Source organism: Lupinus angustifolius, chromosome LG02 (genome assembly GCF_001865875.1).
Source record: "Lupinus angustifolius cultivar Tanjil chromosome LG02, LupAngTanjil_v1.0, whole genome shotgun sequence".
NCBI lineage: Eukaryota > Viridiplantae > Streptophyta > Magnoliopsida > Fabales > Fabaceae > Lupinus > Lupinus angustifolius.
The window spans coordinates 20591554-20606211 of NC_032010.1; the positions used below are offsets into that span (position 1 = coordinate 20591554).

A 14658-nucleotide genomic window follows, 5' to 3' on the forward strand; every position below is an offset into this window, starting at 1 on the left:
TAATAATCACCTAATTTATAAGTTCTTCCACATTATTTTATCATTTTTAATCAATTTATTTGTTTTTAGATTTTTAACTTGAAAAATTAAGAAGAATGTCAAAAAGTTGCTTCATCTTTAACTATAGTTAAAAGATAAATTGACAATTATTTTTAAATTTTATCTAAATATGACATAAGTATCTCAATTGCTGAAAATATCAATTTCATCCTAAGTCTATTAGTTGTTTCTGATGATTTTTAATATGATGGTGTTATCATTTAACCACACTTTTGTAAGTTCCATTAGAATTTATAAGAGTTTAATACATATATATTGTTATGTTAGAATTATTTACGGTTACTATATCATTCACTATTCATTTAAATTGTTATTTTTAAATAGTTTATAATAATTAAATAAGAATGATGAATGATATATTAATAATATATAATATTCATATATTATCGGTATATACATTTTTTTTCCTCAATCTATAAACAATTGAAATGCACGAAAAAATGGAGAAGACAAAAAGCTTAAAGAAGCTTGTGTTGTATGTCAAAAGAATTTTGTAAGATTAAATTTTATTATTTGAGATTTTTTCTTTCCCTCACATCTTAGTTTTAACGTTTCACTGTTTTTAGTTTTTACCAAACATGTCAACCTAATAGCTTTAGCCTTGGCCCTTGGTTTTTACTTTTTAACCCACAAGTAACTTTTTGACCTTCAACTAATTTTTCAACTTTGGTGTATTTTTTAACCAACTTAAAAAAAATTATATGATCTCTAATACTGAATACTCTAGTAATAGATAAAAATTGTAAAACATAACACAAATAAATCTTCAACCCATATAATTTTAAATTATTTTTTAATAAAAAAAGTTACAATTAAGAAAATTTCCTTTTCCCTCTTATTCCAGTTTTACAGTTAGAAATTTAAACATATGAACCAGAATTTGCAATTACTTTATTTTTATCTGCATAAATAACCATACTAATAGATTGGTTGACAATGACATTGGATATCTATTCCCTTCCCTTGAACAATTTTCATCCAAACAACTGAAAAACATGATATTTTGAAGTAACCCAATCAAGTTATGCAACCACTACTGAATTTCTTACATCATTGTTCCTCTTTCCTTCTTTCTTCATAGTCATATTCTGCCATGGCTTCTTTTCCTTCTGTTGCTATCACTCTAACTGCAACTCTTAAGCTCCACCCACAATTCAGAAAATACCCAACAACCTCTTTTCCCATAGATAAGGTACTCTCTCTTTTTCTGTTGCTAATTCTATATATTTGCTTCATTTCTTATAGAAACATTTGCATCCCATTATTTGTGTTAGGCTCTTAAACTAACTCCACTTTTATATTGAGGTGCACTTTTTCATCAAGGACCAAACTTGTGTTGTTATTTCACTACTTATTTGGATGGTTATGATGCTGTTTTTTTAATAAGAACAAGAAAAGAAGGTCCAGTATTTACATAGGCTAAAATGAATTAAGATAGGACTTTTTTCGGGTGTATTGAATGTTATCTCGTCACCTATGAATAAGCAACTAATCCCTTTCGGAGTGCGGTGATTGTATCTCTTAACAAGTGTCGAACATTCGACCTTTTGAACATTCTAGGGATACAGTGAGGCTGGGGCCCTAACTTCTAGACCAATGTCTTATTTGATTCTTGAAAGCTACACTTGTTAGGAGGAGCCACACATCCGAAAGAGAGTCACCTAAAATAAGTAACATGAACAATTTCAGTATTTTTTGCTGAATAAACTATTAAGATGGGCTTCTTTTTTTATAAATATGTTATCTTTTCATTATCATTGCCTGTTATGCATGTTAATTTCTTACTATTTAAGTCTAATTTTTCAATCTCTAACTTAATTCTGTACTAACATGCAGTTTATGGTTTCAGAGTCAAAGCCTTTCTTTGCAGAAAAACCACAGACTCACTCAATTGGATCCAATTAATTTGGATTTTCATGAAGCACTTTCCTTTTCAAAAGAGAGGACAGAGGATGTAGAATCATCTTTCTACTTTCCCTTGTTGCAAGAATGCTTAAAAAGAAGCTCCATTTCATATACAAAAGTTATTCATGGTCATGTCACAAAAACTGGTACCCATGAAGATGTTTTTGTGATGTCATTTCTGGTCAATGTTTATGCCAAATGTGGGAACATGGAGGATGCTCGCAAAGTTTTCGATAAAATGCCGAGAAGAAACGTTGTCGCGTGGAGCACATTGTTGGTGGGTTATGTGAAGAACTCGCAGCCAAAGCATGCTATCCATGTGTTTCATGAGATGTTGTATTCAGGAAGTTACCCTTCCAATTTCGCCCTTGCCATAGCTCTAAATGCTTGTACATCCCTGCATTCTTTAAAGTTAGGGGATCAGTTCCATGCTTACATAATCAAATACCATATTGACTATGACACCAGCATTGGCAATGCACTTTGTAGTTTATACTCGAGATCTCACAAATTAAAACTTGCTCTGAAAGCATTTAGGAGAATCGATGAAAAGAATGTTATTTCATGGACTACGGCTATTTCTGCTTGTGGTGACAACGGTGAAGCTATGAAGGGTTTGAATCTTTTTGTTGAGATGCTTTCTGAGGGCATACAGCCTAATGAGTTCACTGTAACTAGTGCCTTGAGCCAGTGTTGTGAGATTCTGTACTTAGAGCTTGGGACTCAGGTTCATTCGTTGTGTACTAAATTTGGCTACGATTCGAACCTGCGTGTTAGGAATTCTATGTTGTACTTGTACCTCAAATGTGGTTGTATCAGTGAGGCTCAAATTTTATTTCATGGAATGGATGATCTCAGTTTGGTTAGCTGGAATGCAATGATTTCTGGGCATGCACAAATGATGGAACTCACAAAGGATAATCTTTCCTTATGCCAAAGTGGAAATGAAGCTCTCAACCTTTTCTCCAAGTTGAACCGATCACGCATGAAACCCGATCTATTTACCCTCTCAAGTGTCTTGAGTGTCTGTAGTAGACTGCTGGCTTTGGAGCAGGGGGAACAAATTCATGCTCAGGCCATTAAAACTGGCTTCTTGTCAGATGTGGTTGTGAGTACTTCACTAATTAACATGTACAATAAATGCGGGAGCATCGAGAGGGCAAGCAAAGCTTTTCTAGAGATGTCTACTAGAACTATGATATCATGGACTTCCATGATTGCAGGTTTTGCACTGCATGGCAGGTACCAGCAAGCAATGCAGCTTTTTGAAGATATGAGACTAGCAGGAGTTAGACCAAATGCGGTCACTTTCGTGGGTGTTTTATCTGCATGCGGCCGTGCTGGCATGGCCACTGAAGCACTCGATTACTTTGAGATTATGCAAAAGGAATATAAAATTAAGCCTATGATGGACCATTATACTTGCCTGATTGATATGTTTGTGAGGTTAGGTCAGCTAGAGGAAGCTTTCAATCTTATCAAGAAAATGGATTTTGAGCCTAGCGAGTTTATTTGGTCAAACTTGATCGAGGGTTGCCGAAGCCATGGGAATCTGGAATTGGGGTATCAAGCTGCTGAGCAGTTACTAAGTCTCAAACCAAAAGATTCCGAAACATATCTATTGTTGTTGAATATGTACCTCAGTGCTGGGAAATCTAAAGATGTTTCTCAGGTGAAGGAGATGATGAAAGAAGAGAATGTTAGAAAGTTAAAGGATTGGAGCTGGATTAGCATCAAAGACAAAGTCTATTCATTTGAACCCGATGACAAGGCACATCCAGAAAGTTCACTACTATACAAGTCTTTGGAGGATTTACTTGCCAAAGCAAATAATATTGGATATGAAGTGCTAGAAAGTGTGGAAATAAGTGAGGAGGAAAAGATATCTTCCCCTACCATTTATCACAGCGAAAAGTTGGCCATTACATGCGGATTGGAGAAGTTGCCATATTCTTCACCAGTAAGAGTTGTGAAGAATACCTTAATGTGCAGAGATTGCCATAATTTTATTAAGTATGTCTCAACACTAACTGGTAGAGAAATCATTGTTAAAGATAGTAAGAGGCTTCACAAATTTGTTAATGGGCAATGCTCATGTGGGGATTTTGGTTGTTTTCTCTGATGTCTTCTAAGTAGCATCTAAAAGTGCACGAGTTAGCTATCAAAAAGCTGATACATTTTTTAGACCATTACACTAACACATCACTCTCTGTATTTGATAAGTTCTAAATTGTTATAGGAAGATACCCTTTGAATTGTTATTATAGGGCAAAATTATATGTATTGTGGCCCTTGCAACTCAAATAAGCCTTATAATAAAAAATGTGTAGCTCAGCTAAAATAATTTTCACTCTTTGCCTCCTCAACTAAAATAACTAAACTGTGGCCCTTCCTAAAGGTCTAAATAGCACAGCATGTATTATTAGGTAACATAAGAATAAAGGTGTTGCAATAAAGCATGTCTATTGGGTCAACATTAATGAGACATGATTAGGGATATGATTTCGGACATGAGATCTTATTCCTAATGTAGTACATATGGAGCAGCAATGAGACATCACCTTCTTATTAAGAGGAAGTGAACTACAAAAAAAATCTAAAAAAGTATCCAATTTCCCCTTCAATGATATGACTCCCAATGAATAGTGTTGTTGAACGAGAAGACACTAATGACTGTAATAACTTGCTACATTCTTTGGACATCCTTATTTGAGTTTAAGAAAAAATGCAAAATATTGTGCATGAGGCTGACAATGAGACCACCAGCATAAGATTGAGATATATCTACACTCCCCAAACCTTACTCGGTGGGAACCTCATACAATGGATTACCTTTTTTATATTGTGAATAGGTAGCTGGTGATTTAACTTAGATGCAATCTTGATGTTTTTGGAACAATGAGAACTTGTAATTGACAATGGAGAAGACAGATTAATGGCAAGGTTGAGTGGAACAATGTGGGATATCATGAACTTTGAGTCGATATTACAAATAAAGAACACGTATTTTAGCTCACAGACAGTCAGAAGGTTATCTAGATACATTCATCTACGGTGGAATATTATGTTCATTGATTCTTATGTTTTATGCTCTTTCCCAGGTGTTATTTTTCAGGTAAAATTTTGGAGTTTGAAGATACAATAAGAAATAAGGAAGAAAATTGCTGTGGTAGACGGTAGTAGTCAAATTCTATCAAAAAATCCTTATGGAAAAAAGTGAACTTTACATATTTGGCATATGGAAAGCTGGTCCTAGTGCTCGAGGTTGGTATTTTATTTGTTAAAGGGAAAACGGCGCATCTTATTATTTTTCTTCAGCTAAAATCACTGATCTGAGTGTTTTAACATTTTGATAATCAGGACAGGAAAAGTGGATAGTATTGAGTGGGATATTATAGGAATTTGTTGTCTCTGACTTTCCTAATTACAGCAATCAAGAGTGAGAAAGCACATGCAGTGGGACTAACGCGTAAAAAATAATACTAATAAACAATCACAAAAGCTGGGGTACACTCTGTTACATTTCTTTTAAAAAAACAATTAGAATGTACACTGTCTGTCAGTCTGAGAACAATTGAGTTTTAACTTTTAAGTGAAATGATTTGTTTAAATTAGCGTGTTTGTAAAATATACATAATTTTGTACAATTGAGCTTGAAGTGAAATAATTTTTTTAAATTTCACCCACTAAACACAGGCTAAATAAAATTGCTTCTCCCAAAATCACTTTTGAATACCCAAATCGCGTTTGAAAAAGCAAAATCAAAAAATTCAAAACATGTAATAAGAAAATCATGTCCCGAGGCAAGGGCATGGGAACGTGATTTGGGGGCTGCGATTAATTAGGTAACAAAAACCCATTATCTCATTGCTCAAGAGTCAAGACAGCAATAGTCACCCCATTGTTTAACACAAGTATTAAAAAATGATTATTTCAATCCTGCTTTTTGGTTGGGCGCCTGCTTTTTCTTCATTTTTTAATTCTGTGTTAATTCATTCCACTGTGTTAATTCATTCCACAAACATAAAGGCATCATCTCCAAACAAGCCGCTACAACCGAATTTGAGAGGGGGGAATGATTTCACACTAATAGGATACATTTGCTACATGTTTTCGGTTTTCGATAGGATAAGAAGGAAAAAGTTCAGAGTCATCTCATACATATTTTATGTCACAACTTTTTATCCTTCAAAAACTAACCCACAAACATACTCTTAGTGGAAGGGGACAAAATGTGGTAAAGATAATGACAATCTTTTTTTTTGGTACAATGGAATTAAGAGGGGTAAAAAATGTGGTAAAGATAATGACAATCTGGACCTCAATTTAAAAGCATGCAAACAAATTCATCAAACAATTGCAATGAAACAATTAACAACATATAAAAGAATCACAAAAATAATTACTGCAAGAATAAGAGAAACTAATTACACTCAAAATCCATGAATCCTTTCCAAATTGCACCTATGCACAAGAAACAATTAATATCCATAGTACCATACCAATATGTCAAAATTAAAAAAGAAACACAAACAAAAAATCAACCAGCATTGTTCTAATAAAACGAAATCAAAATACTTATTTCCAGTTATATCACACAAAATCAAAAGAAACCAAAGACACTTCAATTCCAACCAACAGACCTCTCAGGCAAATGTTGAACCCCAACCTGTGAATAGCCATTCTCATTCACCACCCCAACCTGTGAACCACCATTGTAAGCAAGACCAGCACCAGCAATACTCGACGCCGGAACCATCCTTGGCATAGCATAGTAAGTAGGCCCCAATGGTGCAGCAGTTACAGTCACAGGCCGAATCGCTTGATATAAACCGGACGCGGTTTGAATCAGATAAACCTGTTCAGGATAACCACTACTTGGCAAAAAAGAAGCATGAACCGGACCAGGATGAACCTGCAAATGAGAATTTGCAGGTAATGGAGTCACCTTTTCTGGATTCTTCTGAGTGTAACAGTCCACAACGTTTTCTTCGTTCAACTGATGAAGAAGCACTTGCTGTTGTTGTTGCTGCTGTTGCTGTTGTTCATTGTTGTTGTTTGCAATCTGCATTTTCTGTAACTCCTCTTGGATCTGCTTCTGATTAGAAGCAACAGCAGCAGCATCGTTTTCTTCAACCGCTTTTCTCTCCTCGGGCCCACACTCTGAATCCTTCGCCGCGAAATCCGAATCCTTCGGTGATGGCGCCGGGTCTGGCGGTTTTGGATACACTTTATCAAATCCAAACAGAAAATCCGGATTCTGCGGCGGAGAAGAACGTTCTAGATTCGGAATCTGAACCGAATTGAGCGCGTCAACGAACCACTGACGCTCCGGTTTCGGTTCAGTTGGACCGAAATTCTGAACCGGAGAAGAACCAGAAACCGCATTGTTGATGAGAGGAAACAGAATGAGCCTCATTCTCGCAGGTTTCGTAGGAGAAGCGCGTGAGACACGATCATACTCGATCATCATGTTATCGAGATCTTCATCATTGGTAACGGAAATAAGAGCGTCGAGATCCTCACCAGGGAGTTGATACTTGAAGCAGAGATTTGCATTGTTCGCGAGGGAAGAGACTTTGGTCATGAAAGCAGAGTATTTGATATTGCGATCGACGGCGAGGATTTTGGTGTCGCCGCCGACGTAGGAGAGGTGGTTGTCATGAGGACGCGGATGAATTTTGCCGCCGTAGCTGCAGATGAATTTGACCTTGTAGGTGGCGGTGGCGGAATGAGGCTCATCGAATGAAGAGTTGTTGTTGTTGTTGTTGCTGTTGTCGACAACAACATCGCGTGAAGTGGGAGAGGTGTCGCGGGAATTGGGATCGGAAGAGAAGGGTTGTTGAATCTTCTCCATTGATGATGAAATTGAATTAGGGTTTGGGAATTGGGAATTGGGAATTGAAGCGTGGTTTTGTGAAGAAGAGAGTGAGTGTGTTATTGTGAGATGATGAAAACGGCGTGACGGCAGAAAAGAATGAATCGATGGGAGGGGTTGTTGGTTTTGATGGGGTCACCAAAAAAGTGTTTGTTTCGTGATATGGAAGGAGTGAAATCCCCTTTTGTTTTCTCGTATATTCTAATGGTCATTTCATTTTTTATTATTATATTTTATTAACATTTATTCTAATCTTATTTTGTTTTTTTAATCAACAATTCTTATCTTATGCTTTCCTGCTAAGGAAAGTCAACCAAAATAAGTAGGAGATAATATCTATTTTAAATAAATAAATATAATATCAACAAGCATTTCGTAATGTTTATATAACTTCTAGTTTTCAATATTTAAAAACTAGTTTTTAGAAAGTTACTTGAGTAATAATTTTTCAAAAACCAAGTTTTCAATAATTTATTTGTTAATTTTTTTTTAAAATTTACTAAGTTACATTAATTGAAAAAGAATAAAATACCGACTAATGATTTTAAATAATAATTAATAGATATAATTATTAATATTTTACCAAAGTAATACTATTTATTTAATAATAAATCTTAATTTACCAAATTACAAATAATAATTTATTTATTTATGTACATATTTAATCACTCTAGAAAATCATTATAAATTAAGTAACTGATAATTAAATAGAGAGTAAATTACACTTATACCCTCTAAGTTTTAGTAAAATTATATAAACCACAGTTTTCCTTTTTTTTTTTCCTTACACATGTCACCCCCACTTCGTGTGTACGTTATATGGACTACCTCTACATAACATATAAGTGTTATCTTTTAAACAAAAAATGTTTAGTGAGTATAAATAAGCTAAACAAAATATTTTATATTGTGTAGACAAATCAAAATAATATAAGAGTCAATATGTCTTTATTATTTTTTGTTCATTACAAAATCGTATAAGAGTTATTTAAACATCTCCTTAGAACTATTAATGTATTTTGCAATGAACCAAAAATAATAATGAGACACTGACTCTTATACTATTTGGACTTGTCTGCACAATATATAATATTTTCTTTAACTTAATTACACTCATCACACATTTTTTTGTTTAAAAAACTATACTTATATCTCATGCATGTAATCCATATAATTTAAATACAAAATTAAGGGTGATTTGTGTAAGGATATAACATCTTAGCCTTGACATGCGACCCACCGACCAATGAATTTATTGAGCGTGTAATCTACTAAACTTAAATATCATGCAATATTTTATTCCACCTAAATTGAGTCTCTCACGACTTGAACCATGACCTCAGAGACTTATAGTCATTGATTCTATTGAATCGCTAGAAGGCCATGAGGTCATGAGTCGAGTCACGAGAGACTCCCTTTAGAGGAAATAAAATATTGTAGGGGTAGTTAAGCTTAATAGGTGGCACGCTCATTAATTCGTGGGTCGTTGGGTCGCATGTCAAGGTAAGGGTATTACACACTACAACATTTTTGACCTATGGCAATAGCTAAAAATCGTGATCTAATATTAAATAAATGTTGTCTTTGTCATAGACAACAATTTTCTAACCGTGGTAGTCTTAAGGCGTTGTATTTTGTTTAGGGCAACAGTTTTTTGACATATGACAACAGTACACACAAATCATTGTCTTTGTAATTGACATAGGCGACAGTTTTTTGACTTTGCAAAGACTACGGTTTTTTACCGTGACCATTATAGGCAACACTCTAAAACCATTATTAACACTTGTAAAACTGTTGTCTATGATAGTTTATATATAAAACTATTGTCTATAACAGTTTATAGAACACTTGTAAAATCGTTGTCTATAATAATTTAAAGAACACTTGTAAGACTGTAGCCTTTATTTGTAGTAATAAAAAATACAAATTCAATTGGCATAATATAGTTTCAATATTGATATATAGAAAATGTCTTAAAGTAATTAAAATATATAAAGTGATTAATTATTCATTTAAAAAATTGTTAGTCTAAATACCTTCTATTCTATTACCTATATAATAAAAAAAAACTCCTTCATGACATGTGTCAATCTCTCAAGCCCTCATGACATGTGTCAACCTCTCATCAAAACTAAAGGTTTCTCATGACATGTGTCAATCTCTCAATGACATGTGTCAATATCTCAAAAACTCCCTCATGACATGTGTCAATCTCTCAAGCCATCATGACGTGTGATTTATTTAAAAATAAAAGGAATATGATTACCTATGCAATATTAAATATAATGTTACTATAACAATATTAAAATAATAATAATAATATGAATCATAACATATTGTTTGTAGCTATTTTAGAGTTAAATAATATTTATTTTTATACTAATCTTATTTTAGAATCAAATAATAATGAAATTATAAATTTATTGATGATTTTTTTATTGATAGAATACTACTAACTATATCATGTTATGTATGTGTAAAAAACAATGTTGAGAAAGTCGAGCAAGATGTTAAACCAGTAGATGACCTATATTAAGTTTATCCAATTTAAACAGTTAAACCGTATGGTTTGACCGTATGATTTTATATATAATTAATAATTTTTAGCAATATGAATGCACTAGCAACATATATGGTTTTAACCATGCGAATGCACGAGCAACATACATATTCTTAATCATAAATGCACATGTAATATGTATTATTAATCATGCGGCAAAAAATATCGTCCCGTGCAAATGCACGGGTAACTTGCTAGTTAATACCTAAAGTTGTGTTTCTATCCCAATCAAATTAACTCTTCAAAACACATAATATCACATTTTTATTCTAGAATAAAATTAGATAAAAAATGCTCCAAAAAATAGAAAGGTATGAATGCAGTAAAAAGCATGTAAATAGAAAAATGGTTAAGAGTTACGACACATGTCCTTGAATGCCAATATTTATCATATATGACATAAGCCATACTACATAACAAGTAGATCAATTTAAAATATATAAAAAAGGATAAAAGAAGTGAAATTTTGTCAATATTCTGCATATAAACACAAAGCAGCACCAGAACAAGTGAACAACATCTCCTAATTGAGACTGCTTCCAACAAATTGTCCATCAAGGGTTATATCATCTTGCTTAGCGCAATAGCTTTCTTCTAGACACTTGTATGCAGCCTCAATATTTGCATGTGATGTATTATGCTCACTTGGTTGTAGTTCAGGCAAAATAATATTCATAGTAAGTGTCTTTTTCTGTAGCACTATTCACATCAATGTTTGACACAACAAGAACAAGCATTTCATTATAGAATATATGTATATGGAGATTGATTACACACCAGGAGCAACACAGCTACACAATCCAAGAAAACCATAAATCCACATCATTCATTTTTTTTTGCAAAAACTATATATAGTAGTCAATTGGATCAGTATAAGAATCTATCTATCTACCTATTCTATCTATTTACTACATAACAAAAAAAACTCATAGAGACATATGTCAACACCTTATGCAAAGTTTTCCTCCTAGGGACACATGTTAATACCCCATACAAAATTTTTCCTCAAAAAACTCATTGTCTCTTACTACATAACTTTACACACAAAATCAAAATTATCATTTACTATTTGTTTAAAAATCTGAATATAATGACTCATTAAATAAATAATAAAGGAAAGATAAAATGTTGTACATTTTTTCTCACAATTGTTCCTGTTGCAGTTTCTTAGAGTGTCTCTTTCTTTCTCAACACATCTCTCATCTTCAACCCTTAAACTCACTTACAACTATGATTTTATATTCTTCTCACATGTATGATTTTCTATTCTTTTAATTTTTGTCTGTGTTGATAGATATACTTTATACTATTTCTCAAATTATGTTCAACAAATTTATGATCTTCAACTCTCAAACCAACTCAGAGGTGTGATTTTATTTTATACTCTTTCAAATTTTGTTCATTTGTGGTAGATATAATTTCTTCATCATATAAATTTCATATATTTTATTCAACAAATCTATCATTTTCGACTTTCAAACTTACTCACAAGTATGATTTTATATTCTTTTAATTATTGTCTTTGTTGGTAGATATACTCTATACTATTTCAATTTTTCATTTCATATGTATGATTTTCTATTGTTTTAATTTATGTTTTTGTCGGTAGTCGGTAGATATACTTTATATTATTTCTCAAATTGTGATCAACAAATTTATCATCTTCAACTCTTAAAATCAACTCATAGGTATGATTTTATTTTTTCATTTGTGGTAGATATAACTTCTTCATCATATAAATTTCACATATTTTATTTAACAAATCCATCATATTCTACTCTCAAACTCACTCACATGTATGATTTTCTATTCTTTTAATTATTGTCTTTGCTAATAGATATATTAGAGATTGCAATTACTATATTACTGTACAAGAATTATGGGTTGGTCGTGTTATTTGTTTCAGCATTTGTAGAAGAAAAGCTTATCTCCTAGAATATAATATTTAGAGGTTACCATTACTATATGAGTGTAGAAAAATAATGTCTTTATTTTTATTATGGGTTCGTTGTAATTCATTTTTAATGTAAAATTATTCTGGATTTTTGACATTTCCATATATGGACAAGAATAATCTCATAATTTTTTGTATTTATAATTCGTTTAAATTAGTTACGATTTCACAATTTTATGCAATTCTCATTATGAGATAAATTTGCATAATTATAATTAATAATTGTTGATCATGAATACTTAGTGATTTTATTTATAACTAATGAAGAAATAATATAATCAACCATTATAATAGTTTTCCAATATATATTAGTTACTAGAATAATTTATTACCTATTAAATGACACTAATGAATTCATCCTTAAATATAATGTATTCTTTAAATATACAAAGCAATCATATTAAAAAATAAGAAATGAATTCAGAGTATATTCTTATAGTAGATTAGTAATGATTGACAAATCTGGTGGAAAAGTGGAAACTATTACGTCCGTTACAACTGGGTAGTAAATGTGAATTCAATGAGTGAGTAAAAAGTTACAAGTATTTTGTTCAAGAGTAATTATAGGTTTATGGAAATTGGTTGACTTTTACTAGAAAGAAGAAGATTTCTAAGAAACAATATGTTAATATTAATGAAATTAAAATGAGAGATAATCTGTTTTCCTCATTGGCCAACGGCCAAGAGAATAATTTGGTTTCAACTTTAATGTCTAATTTTAAGGTGACCCACAAAATTAAAAACCTAGGCAACCAAAAACATGTTACCAATGAAGATATTATTAGTATTAATAACAATAACTATAATTCTCATAATAATTCTATTATCAATTCTTGTGGGAGCATGAGTTTGCCATTAATGACACATGATTGAAAGAAGGGAATGGGGTATCTAATTGTATAAGGAGATAATTTATTTCCTCCTGCCAGTGAAATCATGACATGTGTCATGATTCATCATTTTCTATAAAAATATTTTTAAAAATAAACAAAATAGCACACATGTCACACTTTTACTGGCTAGAGGAGATACGTTATCTCCTTATACCAGGAGATACATTATTCTCTTCAAAGAAATGTGTACTCTTCTTTCATCAATGCTATTTCAGGTAACAAATTTCATTAAGGCTATTTCATATTTTGAAATTACTAAAGAATGTATTATTAACATTAATAACAATAATTTTAATTCTCATAATAATTATATTATCAATTCTTGTCGGAACCGGAAGTATGACATTAATGACATTATGGTCGAAAGAAATGCTCACTCTTCTTTCATTAAGGTTATTTCATGTAACAAATCGTGGGAAAATAATGAGCACAATATCAAATTAATATAATAATAGTCTTATTTTTATTAAAATTACTTAAAAAATATGTCATTGATTTGATTTTATTGTGATTATGTAATTGATTATTCTACCTCTATTTTATTAAAAGCAATATTAAGATATAGAAATTTGTTTGCATTATAATGCATATTTGATTTATATTTTGTTTAAATTATTTTTTTTATTCTTTAATTTTAAGCAACACTCATTATAAATATATTTTATTCTGGGTTTAGTGTTTACTTCTACTATTGTAATGTTACTTTTACAATATTAAGATGATAATAATAGGATTTATAAAATAAATAGAATATTAAAGATATTATATTAAGAAGATGAAAAATCATAACAGTTTTTGAATATATATTAGTTTAACAGATGAGAATATAACGATTGAGAATTTGCAAAATATTTAATTACTATCATTATATTATTTAATTCAAATATAACAATGGTAAATATATTCAGAGAAAATATTAGTACTTCTATTAGAAATATATAAAAATAACAAATCAATTATGAGAATATTTTTGTTATTTTGATTAAAATTACCATAAAAATTATACCGTCAAATCCTAACTTAATATGTTTTTTAAATAGATTAGAAAAATTATCACATCATAATAGCTCATCAAGTCATTCTGTATAAAAAATAAGATAAAACAATGGTAGTAAAATTAACACACAAGGATTTGAAACATTATCAGTATATTTTAAACTACAAATTAATACACGTACACATAACATCAATTATAAAATTAAGAAATTGTATATAAACTGAATACTATAAAATATAATAAGTCACAATTTGAAATTAATATAATAATAGTCTTATTTTTATTAAAATTATTGAAAAACTATGTCCTTTATTTGATTTTATTGTGATTATATAATTGATTCTTTTACCTCTATTTTCTTAAAAGCAATCATAAGATAATATATATTTTGATTTTATTGTGATTACA

General features: G+C 31.2%; 2 protein-coding genes across 2 annotated transcripts; one reads left to right on the forward strand and one right to left on the reverse strand.

Annotated features, from left to right (window-relative positions):
* LOC109338570 (pentatricopeptide repeat-containing protein At5g04780-like) lies at positions 1012-4229 on the forward strand. The gene is made up of 2 exons (XM_019575844.1): positions 1012-1252; positions 1910-4229. The coding sequence occupies exons 1-2, from the start codon at positions 1154-1156 to the stop codon at positions 4085-4087; spliced, it is 2277 nt and encodes a 758-aa protein (XP_019431389.1). The 5' UTR covers positions 1012-1153; the 3' UTR covers positions 4088-4229.
* LOC109338577 lies at positions 6348-8008 on the reverse strand. The gene has a single exon (XM_019575852.1). The coding sequence runs from the start codon at positions 7820-7822 to the stop codon at positions 6590-6592; it is 1233 nt and encodes a 410-aa protein (XP_019431397.1). The 5' UTR covers positions 7823-8008; the 3' UTR covers positions 6348-6589.

What these genes read in the sequence shown, in the direction of transcription:
- LOC109338570 (XM_019575844.1), top strand. Translation starts at nt 1,154, where the DNA reads ATGGCTTCTTTTCCTTCTGTTGCTATCACTCTAACTGCAACTCTTAAG. An exon ending in CCTCTTTTCCCATAGATAAG is followed by an intron (nt 1,253 to 1,909) that starts GTACTCTCTCTT and finishes TTATGGTTTCAG; the next exon opens with AGTCAAAGCCTTTCTTTGCA.
- LOC109338577 (XM_019575852.1), bottom strand. Translation starts at nt 7,822, where the DNA reads ATGGAGAAGATTCAACAACCCTTCTCTTCCGATCCCAATTCCCGCGAC.